Source organism: Triplophysa dalaica, chromosome 2, assembly GCF_015846415.1.
Source record: "Triplophysa dalaica isolate WHDGS20190420 chromosome 2, ASM1584641v1, whole genome shotgun sequence".
Taxonomy (NCBI): Eukaryota; Metazoa; Chordata; class Actinopteri; order Cypriniformes; family Nemacheilidae; genus Triplophysa; species Triplophysa dalaica.
This window is the reverse complement of record NC_079543.1, coordinates 9208424-9227907: the sequence shown is the minus strand read 5'-3', so window position 1 is coordinate 9227907 and position 19484 is coordinate 9208424. Positions and strand designations below refer to the sequence as shown.

Genomic DNA, 19484 nt, shown 5'->3' with positions numbered 1-19484 from the left:
ACTAGTAAGCTGTGGTAGCATAGTAATGCTCACAACCTGCTAAATCATTCTAACCACATGCTAATTTGTGCTATATGCTAGTGACATGCTAATTCATGCTAGGATCGTGCTAGAACTTAAACTATTTAAACTTAAAACCTTCCGACTTGAATCTACTTCCAACTTTCTGGTCAGGCTTTTTCAAGTCAACATATACTTTGTCTACAAACTTTCCTATCTAGTTATGATTTGCTTTAACGTTTTCTCTAACAGATGTTGTGTTATTACAGTCAAATAATTCTATCAATTTTATCCAACAGCTATAAACGCTTATAGAAATAAAAGCTTAGTACTCTCAGTGTACATTTTATTTTTCCCTTCAGGCAATGTTTGGACTCCTTTAGCGCAGTGTGACAAATCATGTGGTTATTCGACTTTCTTGTGGTGCACAGCGTGGCAAACTTTTCAAAGAGCAGTTATATCGGGACACATTTCAGAATATTATGATTTTGCACTGTAAGATATTGTAATCATGGTGTGAAATTAACACCCACCAACCGTGGCGGATAACAAATCACTAGCCCATTTAGCAGGTTACTTATGTTTCATAAATTATGTTGTTTACTAATTCTTCTGGGGATGTTTGTGCAAATTTTCTGCCTTGTATTTTTGGTTTTCTCTTTGGTGTATACCTACTGTTTTTTGGTTTCTGAAATTTAATGTAATTAATTTGAGGTAACAACATTTTGAGGTAACAACATGTCTACACTGGTCACAGCACGACACGATTGAAGACAATAGAATGCATTAGAACCCATTATAATTCAAAATTTTGTCCACACTAGATGCAGCGCCAACACGACAAACCAATAAAGTACAAGCCATTGTCCAGTCGTGTCACTTCACACCGCGCAGGTCGCGTCCGGTGTAAGCTAATTTTGTTTTATTTTGAAATAATAATTATCAGTAGTATTATAATTTCTATAAAATTAGTAATATAATTTGTTGTTTAGGTGGAGGCTGTAATGTGGATCCCTCTGGGGTGTTCTGCCTCCCCTTGCAGTATATGGATTGTATTTTATGTATTTAAACCTAAAAATATTTAATATTGTGCAAACAAAAAAGAAAACAATCTGCATAGATTTATTCACTGTCTCATACACCTTATTCGCAACAGCATGCTTACATGATAATGCTTAAATTTTAAGAATTGACAGAGCTCTCTTTTCTCCAATATCTTTCCTCAAACATTTTCTGTGAGTCTTATGTTCCATTTCGAAAATGATATATGTGCCTGTCCCTGCAACACAGTGCCTCTATTTTCAAGAAAAGCAAATGCTGATGGTTCTTTCAATGCTTAAACAACATTTGGTACTTCAAAGTTATAAAACACATCCACAAAATCTGAAAGCATATCTCTTCTTTGTTGCATATACTCAAATTACATAAGATAGCATTGCTTTTATACTCGCTAGGTATACTTATTCATTAATGTCTGTTATAATAAATCCACTTACATGTTTAAATTAAAGGATTGGGCGTCTTAATGGCAAACTGTGGTGTTGAAAGAAAGAGAGGCCGTAGGCATAAAACCTTATTTTTCTCCACTTTTTGGTGGATCAATAAGTCATTAAAGGTTTCCTACAGCCCTAATAAGACATCCACTGAAATACATGACCCTCTATGTATCGGTATCTCCAGCATTGTTTGAGGAGTTTCAAGCCTTGGAGTTCACAAAACATTACTTTTAACAAAGTGAATGGGACGATGGTATAGGAGTAACCATGTATGAAGATTAAAACATCTTTCTTGTTGGTCTGTTTCATACACCGCATTGGAAAACTGCAATGATTGCATTAACCCAAGACTGGATTGGGTTCCAAGTACCTCTTCACAGTAATTTTCCTTCAGTCTTTTGATTGGATCATCGTCACACTGAGTGTGCTTAAGTCATGTCAATTGGGGCCTTCTTTCTCAATACATCCGAATGTTACACGGTAAGATAAATGTTTTCAAAAGAGACATAAATGTGTCCACTACCTTCTGCACAAAGGCTATATAAATACGTTATAGGAAACGTGTACCATGTACATTAGTTAATATACAAAAATAACTGCATTATGCAACCTTCTGAAGAGAAATAACCTTTGAAACCAAGAGTTCCCACAGTTACAGTACATAGTTTTTTCAAAATAAAAGCCAGTTTGATTGCAGCATCACAGTGTTTATTATCAATTTTTATAGTTTTCAATTTCCAAGCCATGCCGCCATTCTATCACACCAAGTTATCTTATAAATGGTCATGCTTGACAATCCTTAAAAAATAATACATTCTATCACCAACAAAAGGTGCTGTTAAAATGTAAATATGTCAAACACTGCTGTTCTACATATCTATAATAATATAAAATGTTCATATGTTATTAATGGTTTGATAATGTTGCTGTCAAAGTGGTGCCAATTGAGTTTGGATAATGTCTTACCTTCAGAAGAATGATTTGAGGGATCAGTTACATTTGATCAAAGTGTATCTCTCCAGCTTCTGTAATCATTATGACAAACCGAATATTTAAGAATAACATTTACCATCACAAACATTCACACATCAAAACATAATTTTATAATAGGCCTACTCAGTTTTACACCACAGTTGTCCCACAAGCCAAGTGGAAGTGTTTGGCTTACTATGAGTAAATGTAAAGATACAGTACGTCATAATCACATTTTACAAATGTAAAGTAGAGCGCTGTCTTAAAAGAAAGTATGATAGAATTTTAAAAATAATAATTTATAGACCAAACAGTTACTTTAACATCGAGTTGAATCACCAAAAGGTGAAATTGCTTGAATAATTTCGATGAGTTAAAGTATGTAAAATGTTGCCATGCATTATTGATCACATAATTTTCTAAGGTCTAGTAAGTGAACTGCTTTGAATATGATGATGATAATATGATGAACATAATGTTAAAATGGCCTTAGAAAACGAACTTTCATTTATCAAAGAATATCCAGGGTCTGTTACAAAATACTTGTAAGAGGGACTTGACATTACTTTTATTTTTTTGACTTTTATTTTGATATGACATTTAATCTTGAGCCAGCCTGACGTTTATGCCCCGCGTCGCGTGAGTTCTTGTGGAAGTGAAGAGAAGTTGAACGTGAGTACATTGAGTGGCTCGAAGTTCTGTCTGTTCGATAAGTTTCCACTTGCAGTAGTTGTGGGATATTATTCAGAGTGCACAAATGTGCACAGTTTCTAACGTCTATTTGTTTTTGCATAAAACCTGCCACGTGACTTTTGATGCGAATCATTTTCAGTTCTCAAACTATCGCAAAATTGCGCGCAGAATCACTGCAGATCGTTTATTGTTTGCTGTAAACACGTAACGTTAAGAAGATATCAAATCAACTCCATGGTAGTCTGTAACGTTACTTGCTTGCTTTGGGATCGTGCTTTGCGAAAACGAAAGTTCAAACTTTAGTCTTAACGTTACTCCGATAAAAAATAAAAACAAATTTAAACATGTTTTAATATCTTAAAGTGATCGTGCTTTGCAAAAACGAAAGTTCTAACATTAGTCTACTCCCATTAAACATAAAACAATATTAAACATGTTTTAAATAGCTTGCAATGAATGTAAAAAGTTTATTTTAAATGTCCTTATAAGACATAATTCATATAGGTTATCATAACACAGAGATTTATTTGGGGATGAACTTTAACTGACGTCACTTATATGGAATAAAATATATCAGCATATCTGGCGGTATAAAGTCAAATCCTATTTTAAACTTGAATCAAATACACTTTGGACCAGTTTTTGCATTCAATGTAATCAAACTATTGAACCCATTATGTTCTCTCAATTCTAGGGGTCATATTAAAGACAATGGGTCGTCTGGACGGGAAAGTGATTGTGCTGTCCGCTGCTGCTCAGGGCATTGGAAGAGCTTCTGCTATAGTAACTATTCATTTGATACTCTCTACATTCAAAGCTTGCCTGATTTCACTTCCTCTATTCAGCTCTTGAAGTTTATACACTGTGCTGCAGCTCATTGACAGCCCTATGTGCCACTTTGACAAATGGATTTACTTTGTGGATTTACTTTGGTCACGAGTTTCCCATTTGAATGAAAGCTTCACATGCAAGGGCTGTCAAAATGACACTGTGATTTTTGAGGCTGTCATGTGGGGATACATAATTCTTGGACATACAGTATTAACACTAAGTTAACTTCTAGTTATGACATTCCTACAATTAATCATTAGGAATGAAACAAAGAGTGTCTTCGATCATTTAGGCACATTTTATGTCTGTGAGTCAACAGTCTGTTATCAGAGGAGTGCTGGAGGTGGTTAAGCAGCACACCTGCTAGGTGAATAAATTTCCATATCAAGTAACTATTCCAATGAGTTTTAAATGAGAGAAACTACAGATTGAGGAAACACCTTAGCCGTGAGCCAGCTGGCAGGTTATATAAACGCAGGCCCTCAATGAATGAGATATACCATTGCATAAATTGTTGTGACATTAAAATTTCAATTGTATGAGGCTATTGAAAGGTTTTGATGGGAAGAATGGCATAAATCTATTAAATATATCAAAATAGTTTCTTAGTATATTAAGTAGGCTACCTAGGATATTAAAAGACTGTTACCTACCATAAAACTAACCCAATATGCAAAGTAGCTTGCTTTGAGCATGTTTGTCTATATAGCTGTATTAGTAACTTATATATAAAAACTTGACGCTTGAATATTTTCTATTCAAGTGTCAATATTTTAAAATAGTGTATAATAGCATTGGTTATAATAGCATATTATCTTGTTGCATTTATGTTTTGAATTCCAGACCTTTCCTTTTTGAGTAAAACTGTTTTCAGGCTTTTGTGTGTGTTGAGTTATAGTTTTCTTGTCTTAGCATTTACATCCAACCACAGTTTGCCATGAATACCACATTTTCTGTAAATAATAACATCTATTCCCCTATACAGGCTTTTGCAAAGGAAGGTGCCCAAGTCATAGCTACAGATATCAATGGCGAGAAACTTAAAGAGTTGGACGGTATTTCAGGTGATTCTCAATATTGACTGGATATATAGTGACATCTAGTGGAATTTTGTGGAATAAACTTGGGTTGGTCTAAGTTTTAACAAGATCAGTGATTGCCTTGCTTTTTATAAAAACAAAAATACTTAAAAATCTAAACAAAAATCCATTTTAGGATTAATATCTTAAAAGGATGTTTGATTGCACTGCTATTAACACAAAAGTGCTTAAATGGAAATTACAGAAACATAGCCTTAATATGCATTATATTCATAACATTTATTTTTAAGAATGAAAATGTTTTACTATTAATAATAATATTACTATGTATTACTATTATTATTAATTACATTGATTTGCTTGCTAATGTTTTAAATCATAGAAAAGATATTTATCTGTTTTCATCTTTTTACTTTAAAAGGCATGTGTGTATATCATCAATGTTTAAAAATCCATTTTGAGTCAACCTTGGTGATGAAAGCTATGGTCATACGTGCTTGCGTTTTCATCCGGTCAGGCTGCTCCTTTGATCTTCAAGCAACCATGTCTGTTTTCTCCCACAAACCGATTTCAAAGGCTGTTGGCCTTTTTAACCCTATTTTTCATACCTATCTGCTGTGTTGGACATTCCCATTACGCTAGAAACATATTGCTTTACTTCAGGGAAGCTTCTCTCAGGCTTCATTCTGATTCTTGATATTCTCCTCTTTTCAAGGTATTAAAACCAAGGTGGTTGATGTAACCAAGAAGGACCAAGTAGATGCCCTGGCCAAGGAGTTTGAACATGTGGATGTGCTCTTCAATATTGCTGGGTTGTTATTGTCATACAACAATTGAGAACTTAGCAATACATCTGAATTTAAAACAGCAATTGTTTATAGAATCTACAAAAACACGAAAAAATGTTTTTGAGCCTTCAATTTGGGCTGTTTTAATGTCCTGATTTTTTTCACACAGATTTGTCCATCACGGCTCCATTCTGGACTGTGAGGAGTCGGATTGGGACTTCACCATGAATGTGAATGTCCGCAGCATGTATCTGATGATCAAAGCCTTCCTCCCCAAGGTCAACTTGTCCCTTTATTGGATTAATTTAGAACACATGTTTCCTTCTCTCTTTTTTTCGACTTATACCCTATTTTCTTTTGTTAAGAGGGAAACTATCTATTTTATAATTTCAGAAAAACTCAGGTAGCAGAATACTATATTTTCCGGTCAAATTTAAAGAATGTGTTTTTAAGTGATTTTCCTTTATTCTTTTCCACACAGATGCTGGCTCGTAAATCTGGAAATGTCATCAATATGGCATCTGTGGCATCTAGTATCAAAGGTACAAATTCTAACCTGTTGAGACCTATATACATTTTTGACAGTGAATTAATGGGATGCTGTAATACATCATGTTTTCGGTTGAGATTTGACCCTTTCCTCATAATTATATGTTATGATTGACATTGTTCCATGGAACTGTTGGCATATTATTTTACCCTCATTATCTCCAGTTCAGCAGATGTTGAAATTGGCTAAATGCCTGGTCAGGTGAAGTGTGCCTCTCATCATTGCTTGCTTTTAATTGCATGTCCAGGGGTTGTGAACAGATGCGTCTATAGCACGTCTAAAGCCGCTGTCATCGGACTGACCAAATCAGTGGCAGCTGACTTCCTCGAACAAGGGATTCGCTGCAACTGTGTGTGTCCTGGTATGCTGGTGGTATATTTCTTTATTAGCCATGTAATCCATTAATGATTATCTTGAGTCATTTTGCGGTTTGTTTTGTTGACCTTTACAGGAACGGTTGATACGCCATCATTACGTGAGAGAATCCAGGCTAGACCTGATCCAGAACAGGTACAGGATCACTGACATGTACCACATCCCTAAACCGACTAGCAACACATTAATCTAAAATATAAGCTATGTTCGGTTCATTTTAAAATGTATTTTGTATTGGGGTTTCTGATGCAAAGCTTAAATCTCAAAACACGAACTTCATAGCACATATGAAACAAAGGATTAATAATGTATATTGCAGAACTCCCTTATCATTAAAGGTTAATTCATACAATTATTTGGAAATAAATAAAGAAGCATTTATTTGCACTGCATTTTGGTTATTTAACAACATTTTATCAAACTATGTTTATCAAGCTTAACAGTCGCAGTGAATATTTCATTTGAGGAATTCCTCTTTTATAAAACAAAACTTTTATTTAAGTTATAGTTTGAAACAAATCACTTAGACTAAATAATGAAGGAAAAGTATCTATTGTAAATGTTCATGCACAACAAATATTACGTTAGTTTGCGTTGTATACAATACATGTATTTAATATCCTTGTGCAGTTTTTGGCATGCCTGACTGCTACAACAAAACACGTTATACCTATAGTGACAGTTTACAGTCATTCTCTTCATGATACATTTTTGATTTCTATCTTTTACCTCTCAGGCTTTTAAAGACTTCATGGCCAGACAGAAGTCGGGTAGGTTGTGCACGGCAGAGGAAGTGGCACATCTTTGTGTGTACTTGGCTTCAGATGAGGTGAGCATTGTACTTGTGGATAACCGAGTTTTCTAATCGTTTAGATTGTAGATAGATTTAACAAATTGTCAACATGTTGATAATCATGTTTAAAAATACTTAAACATGTTTTTTTTATATCTGCAGTCTGCCTATGTAACAGGAACAGAAGTCATCATTGATGGAGGATGGAGACTCTAAGGACATTTGTTCTGTTTACTAAATAAACATGCATTCAACATCCAGAGTACTGCTAAAAAATAAGTATAGTTAAAGAATAAGAAAATGAATAATAAAACGTTTAATGCTGCTAGATAATCACTGTCTATTGTACTCTTAGTAAATCCTTGTCTTGGTTGCAATAATTTAGACTTTAAGATTACAAACTCCAGATGATGCGTTTTTTTTAAATATAATCAAATATTATATAATGTTTTTTGTTTGAATAAATATGACATTCCCCAATGTAAACTGTGCTACTGTATATGATTTCATTGTATGTTGTATAATTCAATATTCATTTTGATTTGAATTGCAATTGGAATTATCTATGAAAAAAACCAAAGCCAGAAAGACTTAAAACAGAAACATAGTATTACCTTAAAACAGTGAAAGAATGATGTGAGGTGAGGAAAACTATTCTACAATTTATTGTGCCCCTAGATTTTGATAATTGACTGCATGACTGGATAGGCTGTGAGCAAGTTTCGCATATGGGATGTAGCCTCAAAGCTGATAAGAAGGGGGTAGAGAGCATGTGCATGAGGTGCGGCTTGGAAGGCATGGAGTTTGAATGGTGAAAACTTCACTTAGAACAAAAAGTTTAAAGAACCCTGAATTGTTGAATGGAAACAATACAAAGAAAATTGGATATAATAAAGATGGATGTCGAAGAATGTGGACAAACATGGGAAAAACTGGAAAAATTAAGGAGTGGAGTGGCGGAGCGGCACAGCTGTACTGTGAATGGACCTGAGTGGGGAGATTCTGAGATAGAAGAGAGTGAATATATGATATGGAAACTGAGTCCAGATACAGCTAGATCAAATGATAAGAGAGGGAGTGAATTGGATGAAATCAATGCCCAAAAAGATAGGAACTATGATGAGTTAAGTGGTTGTCAGGGGAAAGAGCTTAGGAAGTAACATCAATTAAGGTTGTGAGGATTGAGGAGGGAAATGGTTTAATAGCAATGAATCTGATTAAACTAACAAAATCTTGAAAAATCAGCTGGGAGAAATAGTTATGGCTAAGGTGCTGAAGGATGGTAATCCATTGATTGTGTGTAAAGATGAATAACAAAGAGAAAGAGCAAGGAAAATGAAGGAAATTGGCAAACATTAAGTGGTATATGCAAGTAACATTGGCAAGGAAATAATAAAGAATTAAAGGATTAATTTGGGGTGTGCCAATTGGTGTAAGTGTGGAAGACCTTAAACAAAAATTGTGAGGATCAAAGAAGTAAGATGATGCAAAAAATCAGAGATGGGACAAGGAGTGGTTGTGAGGGCATTATTATCATTTTTGAGGATGAGATACTTCCAGCGAAAGTAACATAGGGATACTTGAGTTAAAAAGTGTCAAAGAGTTACATTCCAAAACCAGTACGATGCTATCACTCAAAGATTTGGGCATATGGCTAAAGGATGCGATGGGATGAAAAGATGTGCCAGGTGTGGGGAGAATCATGGTTATGAGGAGTGCAATCGTAACGCACGACCGAAGTGCTGCAATTGTGGGGGGGAGTCATAGTGTTGGATTTGGAGGATGTTTAGTAAGAAAGCAAAGAAAGACACAAAATAGTATCCCATATGCAGAAGCCGTTAGGAGGATTATACAAAAATGGAAAACCCAGTATGGCCAGACAAGCCATGGAAGTGCAAGAGGAAGTGGCTGAGAAGAAAATGGTGATAGAGATTAAAAAGCTGGTAACATTTATTGTGGGACTGATAAATGCTACACAGTGGACTTCAGAAATCACAGTGGACCATGCAAAGTCTAAGCTTTATGGAGATGCTGATTTCATTTTCCGGCAGGACTTGGCACCTGCCCACACTGCCAAAGATACCAAAATCTGGTTCAATGAACATGGTGGTGTTTCTGTCCTTGATAGGCCAGGAAACCAGAGAATCTATGGGGTATTGTCAAGAGGAAGATGAAAGACACCAGATCCCAAAATGCAGATGACCCGAAGGCCGCAAATGAAGAAATGAAGGCTTGCAATATCTCACTCCATGGGAAATTAATCTATATAATGGTTTCACTTTCTGAAATGAGTGACAAAAAATATTGACCTTTTTTGACCTTGTACTTGTACATATAGAGGATTGAAGTCGCGGTACTCTCAGTCCCATGGAGAATAAATTAACACTACACAGAATAAAAATGTATTAAAAATATACAGATAAATACACATTATTATATATATGTGTAAAATACAACTTTACAAGCAGGGATATTTGGAAAAAAGAAAAAGCAGATAGGTAGATTTCGGGGTGGAAGGCAAGAGGGGGATGGAGGGCGGGGTGGGATGGAAATTTCGTCTCCTCCCTGATGGCAGCAGCCTAAAGAAACTGCGTTTCAGATGTAGTTGACTCAGGCACACTCCAGTTTAGTAGGTGGCGGTAATGAACCATATAGTTGGATGCCGTCCGCCTTTAAATTATAAGAAAAAGAAGGTCCGCGCAGTGCTCTTGACGTCGTGTGATTGGTTCATTTCTGCATCGGAGGCGGGATTAAAAAACACTTCCGGATGCGGTTAGCGGGTCTAAATGAATACTATGAAATCCACATTGTGGCGTGAAGTACGTATATTTTGGGGTTTCAGCTTAATTAAATTGTATAAACTGAAAAACATGCCAAGCACTCATTATCGAGTATTTCGTGTGACCGATATTATAAATACAAATCTATTTCTATAGCGCTTTTCCCTATGCACGTTTTCAAAGCAGCTTTACAGAAAACACTTGACTAAAAGAAGCACGTGCTATAAATAATTAATATTTCATCGATCAGACATTGCATGTTATTATTTTTATGTAATTTTAGTTTATTATGACAAAATATGCGAAAACACAGCCATAACATGACCGTACACGTAACGTTACTTAACCTATTATTATTCATTGAAAGCAAACAACTGTAAAAACGCTTGTTTTGTCACTATGATGAAAGGTGTAAGTTCGTTGTTTTCAAGTCTTCACAGAACACCCCAGTGAATGATGTACTAGTCTTATAAACACAGACAAGACCATATGCCAGTCCGATAAAAGACCATATGGTCCGAGCGTCGTGTTCAGTCCTGACAATCCGATTAACCTGCTGAATAAACCAGTCTGATTCTTTCCTAGTAAGTTACTCATGATATTTCCGCTCTAAACGGCACAAAGTGTATTGATATCACCAAATCAAGTCTTATTTATTTGTAGAAGTGTTAATCTAATACATTAGTTAAGCTAATATTTACTCAGGTAGGGTGTGGACGGAAAGAAGCCTATCGAGGGTGGCCATGAGCCTGTGTCATGGCTAGAGGAGTCCAGAGAGGATAGATCAGAACCGCAGAGCCATGGAAGATGATGACACATCCAGACCCCATTCAACATACTCCACAAACTCACACAGGACTGAAGATGGAGCATTCATCCTGGGAAACCATACTGACGTACGTTCATGAATTACATTTTAATAGTTTTATTAAATTCGCGACTTCAAAAGTGACATTTGAAGATTATTAACTGTTAGCTTCTATAGAGCTACTGTGTGAGAAATTGACTCTTATCGAGGACCACTGAAAACCAGGAATCATTTATCAACACAATAATTGATGTGTAAGAATGTAACTAGATTCATCTCTTTTAGGAGACTATTTAATAGTCTGTGGGTATAACTTATGATTAAAAAATAATTATTGTAAAAAAAGATTGGTGAAATGTATCCATAAAGCATTAACTCCAGTCTTACCTTTGAAAATCCTGTAGAGCCTTTTTAAGACAAACAAACTTTTCTGCAACAAAAGATGTTTTGTGGATGTCACAGCATGACGAAACATTTCGGAACCTTGATTTTGTTTAGTCAAGTCTAATATTTATACAGAGTCACATTTTTTGTTATAACTATTATTCATAAGGATTTTCTTCTTTAGTTTAAAGCATGATTTTCTTTCTCAAATAATTTCAAGGTGTTCTCAGGCTTTTATGACATATATTTTCTATGATAAATAAGTAATATATGTCATGAAGAAATGCCAATGCTTTAAAATTGTGCTTATGTAGTAAATCCTTGAACTTTCATTATTGTTGTTTGTGTCCAAAATGTTGTTAATAGTATCTTGCTCCAGGGGGCGCTGTTCATCTTATTAAAGGGGTCAAATGACATGGCTAAGACGAATATGATCATTTGTTTTCGATGGAATGCAAGGTGTATACATGATTTAAGGTTCAAGAACGCTGTATTTTCCACATGTTTGTGTCATCCTCTTTGCCACTCCTCTCTGAAACGCACAGATTTTTAATAAAGATCATCGCTCTGAAATCCCGAGGTTTGCTATGAATGGCCATTTATCCAGTGCGTAATGATTGGTCGAATAATGCAAGCATGTGACAAAAATGTAAAGCTTGACTTTCCATAATTGGAACGTCGGGTTCAAAAGCAATTGTACTGACAGGTACACCTACCTTACTTGCGTATACATTTGGGCGTTCTTTGTCAACTAGTACCACGAACTGATGTGGATTTGAGGAGGTTGTGGTTACACAAGGCGTTTCAGGCAAGTCTGGGTGCGCTTTTGTTTTCCGACACAATTTTACGTGTCTTATACATGCATGGGCATAACGCACCAAAGACACAGAAAAACACATGTTTGCGCCATATGACCCCTTTTAATGTCCGTTGTGTTCCATTGGATAAGTCTGTATCACTTGTGTTAATAAAATGAACCGGTCTCTTTTCATTTCCCCCCCTCAGGATCACCTTACAATCAGTCAGACAGTCTTGGTGGTAGGTAAGTGTTCAGAAAGCCCCAACACTAGCTTGACCGAAGAGACGACGTATGCCCCCCGACGAGTGTCTGCAGTAGATGCATGCACCAATACAGACCCTCCATATAAATGGTGCCCTTGGCTGCGCAGATTATGTCCCTGTCCACCCGGAGGCCTGCTGCCAGCATAATCACCAAAGGTAAGAAATAAGTCAAGAATCATATCATATATCATTTCATTCATACTGGAGACATTGCTGTCCATTGTTGTACAAATGAAAATGGATTTTTGTTTTTTACGTGCAGTCATCATGGCTGCAGTACTCTTTGGGGTGGTGTGGTCCATCACGGAGAAAGAATGCCTCCCCGGAGGAAATCTCTTCGGCATCGTAACGTTGTTCATCTGTTCAGTGGCCGGAGGAAAGCTTTTCGGACGCATTAATTTGCCAAAGCTTCCACCATTACCTCCTCTGCTTGGTAAGAGATGTTCTGGAAATTGTAAGCAAATAAAGTTTGAAATAAATTAACAGCGTACTGTATGTATTGAATGTAGTCTGCTATTTATTGGAATGGATTTAAACCTACATTATTTAAGACCCCTATGTACACGGCCCATTTGTGGCGGCGATATAGAAAGAGCAGTATGCAAAAGCTTAATGTGACATATAATGACAGCGTGAAGCTTCTGCTCAGAGTGCCATGATGGTGCATTCGGTGTAAAATGAGCTAACAAAATATTTCAAATTCACATTTTTGTTAAAAAAAATTCACATGTGGCAACAAGCCGTGTTACAAGCGGGATAATGTACAAGCAGCCATCTGTTAACGCAAAATAAGCCCCTTCAGAGTGATTCAAGACCCTTTGCTTCGAATTGGGACCTGAACACACTGTCTGGGCTTATTTCTGCGATAACAACCTGTACATTATCCTCTACGTACAGATGTATGTGTAGACTCTCAGACTCTGTGAATAGTAGAAGCACCTAGTCATTCACAGCACCTAGTTCAGTCAGGTTCTATTCTAGGTTGTGGAATAATTGGGGTTGTAGCTTATATGTAAATACGTGTTAATGTGAATGTAGGTTTGTGTGTATCTCTCGATTGTGAGTGTCCTTAATAAAGTTTTTATTTGATTGATTGATACTGAAGCCATTAGTTTATTGAAAACAAATTTAGAGATTGTTTGGATATTAAATAAAACTAACCTTAGTTGTGAACTTTTTCAGCCCCAAAAACTTTGTGGTTCAATCCATCACTAGGGTTACAATTCAATTTTAGTACAATTGTCCAAGTTCTCCAAGACAAAGTTTCACTGTTATTTAAGTTTGTTTTTTTATGGTATTTTTTGTAATTGTAGAATGGATGCTGTGTGAGACAACTGTAATGGATAACTCTGGGAATTTGATTTCTGTTATTCGCTTTTGCTGTCTTCTCCATGTGTGTCTGCAGGCATGCTGCTGGCTGGATTTGTCCTCAGAAACATCCCTGTGGTGACAGATGCAGTTTACATTGATGTTAGATGGTCGTCTTCTCTGAGGAACATCGCTCTGGCTGTCATTTTGGTCAAAGCTGGCCTGGAATTAGATGGCAAGGTGTGAAAACAGTGTAGAAAAATATTTAACTACAGTCCAACCAGTCTGAAAAAGTTAAATATAAGTAAGAACAAATGAACTGGTAACATTTTTCAATAAGGTTCCAATTGCAACTTATCCTAAACTAATTTACCTAACAATTAATAGTACTTTGGTATACTTATTATATTAAGTTATTCAAAATGTTAATTTAACATGTTAAATTAACATTTTCAAAAACAATTTTAAAATCACAAGTAGTTTATAAATTAATGTACAATGAACCAACATTAACAAAACATTTCTAAGCAAATTATCACGGTATTAACAAATATAAAATACATTTCTCATTGTTACATTGTAGATTTAAGTAATGTATTAACTAATGCTAATAGACTAATAGATAAAGAATCGGAAGACTGAATAGAAAATAACTAACCTTTAGCCTGAAGCTGTTTTAAAGGCGTGTTTTAATAACTGAAAGCTTGGTGGAGTTTTCAGCAAGACAAAGTTGAAAGAAAGTTTAATTCTAAAGCTAGTTTTAGGGCTATTCTCATAGATTTTGTGACTGGCTGGACGTTCATGAATTCTTTTATTCGTTTCAGGCCTTGAGGAAGCTAAAAGCAGTGTGCTTACGTCTGTCCATCCTTCCTCTCACCTGCGAGGCTACCACTATGGCCGTGGTCTCTCATTTTTTATTGGGTCTGCCATGGGTCTGGGGGTTTATTTTAGGGTAAAGTAATATTTCATATTAGACATGAAGCGCTTGTGAAAGATCTACCCTTACCAGCCTAATTGCACCTATCTCTCTGCTCGCTAGATTTGTTCTTGGGGCTGTTTCTCCTGCGGTTGTGGTTCCATCCATGCTGCTTCTGCAAAAAGAGGGTTATGGAGTAGAGCAGGGTATTCCTACGCTTCTCATAGCGGCCTGCAGCTGTGATGACATCATTGCCATTACCTTCTTTACCACCTGCTTGGGAGTAGCTTTTGCCACAGGTAAATACATTGAAAAATAAGGAAAAATTACATTTAATAAATAAAAGATGCTGGACCGCTGATGCATTTGTTCAGTCCCAGTAACACACTAGAGTGCCTGCAGACAATATATGATATGGATGAATTACTTAGAAATTGAAATGTAACTTTTGCCTAAATATTTATATAAGGTCTAAAATGCTAATGGTTTTAATGTAGCTTTTTTGTCTCTAATGCATAGCTCCCATTCTACTTTAATGAACAGTCAGAATTTTCCCACGATCTGTATACGGTTAGCCATTTCCTCATATATAAGAGTGTTCTCTCTGTCGCCCTCTGTAGGCAATGTGTGGATAAATGTACTGAGGGGACCATTGGAAGTATTAGGTGGTGCGGTCACTGGTGTGGCCCTAGGGTACTTTCTGCATTATTTCCCCAGTAGAGACCAGGTGGGTGCACTACGACAACGTTTTGGTGTTCTCTTTGAATGTGTTTCACACATTATTGATGTTTTATATCTTTTAATGCACCACACAGAATAACCTGGTGCTGAAGCGTTCCTTTCTGGTGCTGGGGCTGTCTGTATTTGCTTTGTTTGGCAGTAACGTGGCAGGGATTCCCGGCGCAGGGGGTCTCTGTACGCTGATCCTAGCGTTTGTGGCAGGAATAGGCTGGGGAAAAGATAAGGTTCGATGTCTCGCAAACACTGTTCCTTCCTTCCTTCTTTCCTCTTGTTTCCTGAGCTTTGTTGAAAACCACTGTGTTTGAGTATTTCAGGCTCCTGTGGTGGAGGTGGTCGAAAGGTTTTGGTGTGTGTCTCAGCCTCTTCTCTTTGGTCTCATCGGTGCTGAGATTGTCATCAGTGCTTTGGAGATCAGCACTGTGTGTGAGTATCAGATGGACGCTATACTTCAAGTTTGAAGTATTGAAAGTTAAATGGACTGACATGAGATAAAATTGTTGAACTTATTTATGTACATGTGGAATTCGCCATGTTGTTTGACGCACTACTCATGCATATGGTCACACTGTGTGAAAAGTATTTTACATTTGTTTGAAGTATTGTGTTAAGACGTATGAATGATGTGTCCTCAGCTCTGGGTCTGGCAGCCCTGCTCATCTGTCTCACTGTACGCCTGCTCTTCACTTTTGTTGTGGTTCTGCGTGCCGGCTTCAACTTAAAAGAGAAAGTCTTCATCGCATTAGCCTGGATGCCTAAAGCCACTGTACAGGTAAATGTCGAAGATGTGTGTGTGTCTTCAGATATGACAATTATTCACAACTCTATAATAAAGCGTGCTGTCATTTTGAATATAAACCAGCAGTTAAAATGTGGCAAATGAAATGCATATAGATGTCTATAATGTAGTACATTATTTGATTGGTCCAGGCTGCGATAGGCTCTACTGCTCTAGACATGGCCCGCTCTAAGAATGATCTGGAATTACAGAAGTATGGTATGGATGTACTTACTGTGGCTGTGCTGTCTATTCTCATCACTGCTCCTATCGGATCGATACTCATTGGTCTGCTTGGCCCTAGAGTTTTGCAGAAACCAAAGAACCCTGGAATGGGGTGAGATGTTTATGCATACACATAACCACACATACTGTCTGTGAACTATTCATTTAGGCAGCATATATATGTTGCATTATACTTCATATTCATTAAAAGCTGCATTTGGAAATACATATTTAGATTAAATAATTTCAATTAGGGCTGGGCGATATATTGTGCGATTCTTATACTCTAAGTTTCTCAAGACTTACGTAGTGATTATGTTTGACGAGTGTTGCTTTTTTAAATGTACGTTATAAATGACTCCATCTCGAAGTGGTTTTAGGTCGAGCAGTACAACATACTGATCAAAGAGCCGTAGTTCATGGAAGAGCTGTGCATAAAATATTGAATCGATTTCAGAATTGATGTAGACATGTACAATTAGCGCGAAGCGCGATATATATCGCCCAGGCCTAATTTCAATTTAAAAAGTTTAATATGTTAGCCAAATAAAGAGCCATGCAAAGTAATCCCAGAATGCACTGCAACATTCTCATCCAGGGTGGCCAGATGGAGTTCATGGCCATGCTGATCATATAACAACACATTATGGATGCATTGATGTCGAAATTTATATTAATACTTTACATAATAATTGAGCGAATCACAACTTTCACTCGGTATATTGTAATTTGCCAATAGTTGTTTGTTAAAATCATTGGTGTCAGCTGAAAGAAATCTTACATCTCTCAACAAATAGAGATTTAGGTCAACCACATAGAAAGATCTCAGTACATATGTGTGCTGTGTGTTTGGTGTCATTAGCATAGGAACATGCTAACATTTAACTGCTAACGTTTGTCAAGTCTCTGTTGAACTTCACACGAGAAATGCTATTTGTGTGTTGTGTTTTAACAGCAGGATGACAGTAGGAGATATGGTAATCAGATGTGTAGAAAGGCGATAGGTTAGCTAAACTCCATATCACTGAACAGCTTTGAAGCACGTTTGGGTTAGCATTGAAACAAGCAATTTATTTGAACATGATAATGAAGTTATAGATAGCAATATGACCACATCAACCAAATATTGTTGAATTTGCATGGTGACGGGACTCTTGGTCCTGTTTCACACTGTGTTTGCTTTTTTGTTTGTGCATTGCTTTTGACTTGGCTGATGTGTTGAACATTGATTAAATGTTTTATCAATTTAATATTTTTTTACATTTGAATGCTGCAAGATAGCTATGGTCTAGTTGAGAATGATTCAACATTGTTGTAATTTCAATTTTCTGAATTGTAGATGTCAGTCAAGGTGCTTTATCGGCATCAGGGACCCCAGTCACATATGAAAGTGCCCTATGATGACTTTCGGGCTTATCTGGAATGGAATTTCCAGGACTTTTCCATAATATGAACTGCTAATAATAGTTCAATCCTTTCATTGGATTCTCAATCTCATATTTATAACCTGCTGAGGAGACAGATCAGATGACTTTTGAATTCTACTTTTCTTAATGGAAACACACATGGTAACCAGCAAGATTACAGGTTTAATCTTAAAAACATGCAATTTGGAAGAGGGTGAAACATTCACATTTACGTTTATTGATTTGGCATACGCTTTTATCCAAAGCGACTTACATTGCATTGTATTATACATTTTTTTTTGTTTCTGACTGTATGCAATCCCTGAAACACATGCCATTTTGACAATATCAATGTTTACTTGTTGATGTGATAATAGAAGTAGTTAAATTAAATCTGCCTAGGCTGTATTGAAATGTCTGGTAGCGTTTAGTGTTGTTTTAAACCCCCAAAAATTTTAGATGTTGAACTAGAATTTGTGCAAAGCCCTGTTACATATACAGTGTTTTGTGGCTTTGACTACAGAGGGACTTTTGTCAAATTTGTTTACAGTGGAAGTATATATCTTCGTTGTCCTTCTGAAACCTCATCAGTCCAAATTTGCATGAAATTGGAAAAACACTGTACTTTTGAAATGATTACAACTGTGTTGTCAAAGGTGACAAGGACTTTTTAATACAAGGTTTCGAAAGGACAGCAGCGATGAAGAACATAATGAAATAGAGAAAGTTAATTATTAATAAAATTATATGTTGATTTTTCTGATTTTGGGCATCTTAAGTAAAACATCTCAAGACTGTCTCAAAACATTTTTTAAGTGCACACGCGATACATTTTCCTCATAATTATTGTTTTCATAAACTGTGTATTTATATGTGTTATCATCAGGGTCATTTGAATGTCTGTGTAAATTGATCTATTTTTATTATCATCATTTAGTGATATAATAAGTACTGTTTGTGTTGTTTTGAATTTAAAGAATATGCTCATATAGCACCTTATGGTTCTTCAGCGGTTCTATATAGCACCTCAGTCTTCCCAAAATCAACTGACTCACTGAAGCACCAAAATATGGTTCTATATAGCAATAAATAGAACCATATTTTTAGTGCTTCAGAGATTCAGGTGATTTTGGGATAACTGAGGTGCTATATATATCCGCTGGAGAACCGCATTGCGCTATATAGCATCTCGGTCACCCATAAGAACCTCTGAAGCGCCAAGCACCAAATATATAGCACTAAATATAAAGTGGTTTCCCAATGATTACGTGCAAAGAATCACTTTTAGTGCTATATAGCACCATTTTTTCTAAGAGTGTACACACTGTTCTTTTAAAGTAATTAAATGACTACTGTAACTCATTTCTATTTCTTGGTCTTGTTTTTGTTAGTAGATGCATTGGCGCTTCACAAAAGGCCCAGCTTACTTTTGTAAATATATTTATCATATGAGGCAAAGCAGATGCAAATAAGCAGCACTGTCACTTTAGAGCAAAGAGTTCTTGCAGTTTTTTTCGTCAACCACTGGCTGAGTTAAAGTG

General features: G+C 36.3%; 2 protein-coding genes across 3 annotated transcripts; both read left to right on the top strand.

The window, feature by feature from the left end:
* Positions 1 to 3038: 3038 nt before the first annotated feature.
* bdh2 (3-hydroxybutyrate dehydrogenase, type 2) lies at positions 3039 to 8024 on the top strand. 2 transcript variants are annotated; one of them, XM_056731513.1, is made up of 10 exons: positions 3039 to 3140; positions 3856 to 3944; positions 4978 to 5056; positions 5748 to 5844; positions 5990 to 6098; positions 6302 to 6362; positions 6618 to 6731; positions 6822 to 6880; positions 7482 to 7574; positions 7701 to 8024. In XM_056731513.1, exons 2-10 carry the CDS (start codon positions 3873 to 3875, stop codon positions 7752 to 7754), a joined length of 738 nt encoding a protein of 245 aa, XP_056587491.1. In that variant the 5' UTR covers positions 3039 to 3140; positions 3856 to 3872; the 3' UTR covers positions 7755 to 8024. The 2 variants fall into 2 exon arrangements, with proteins under 2 accessions (XP_056587491.1, XP_056587501.1); XM_056731523.1 differs by lacking the exon at positions 3039 to 3140 and adding an exon at positions 3342 to 3398.
* A 1385-nt stretch (positions 8025 to 9409) lies between these two features.
* si:dkey-162b23.4 (sodium/hydrogen exchanger 9B2) lies at positions 9410 to 19305 on the top strand. Its single transcript, XM_056767658.1, is given in 16 exon segments — positions 9410 to 9481; positions 9590 to 9691; positions 11083 to 11214; positions 12516 to 12705; positions 12708 to 12728; positions 12835 to 13005; positions 13978 to 14120; positions 14705 to 14832; positions 14920 to 15095; positions 15417 to 15523; positions 15612 to 15761; positions 15852 to 15960; positions 16170 to 16306; positions 16465 to 16641; positions 16643 to 16649; positions 17877 to 19305. Coding segments are annotated over 16 exon segments (1884 nt in total). The 3' UTR covers positions 17939 to 19305.
* Positions 19306 to 19484: the final 179 nt, after the last annotated feature.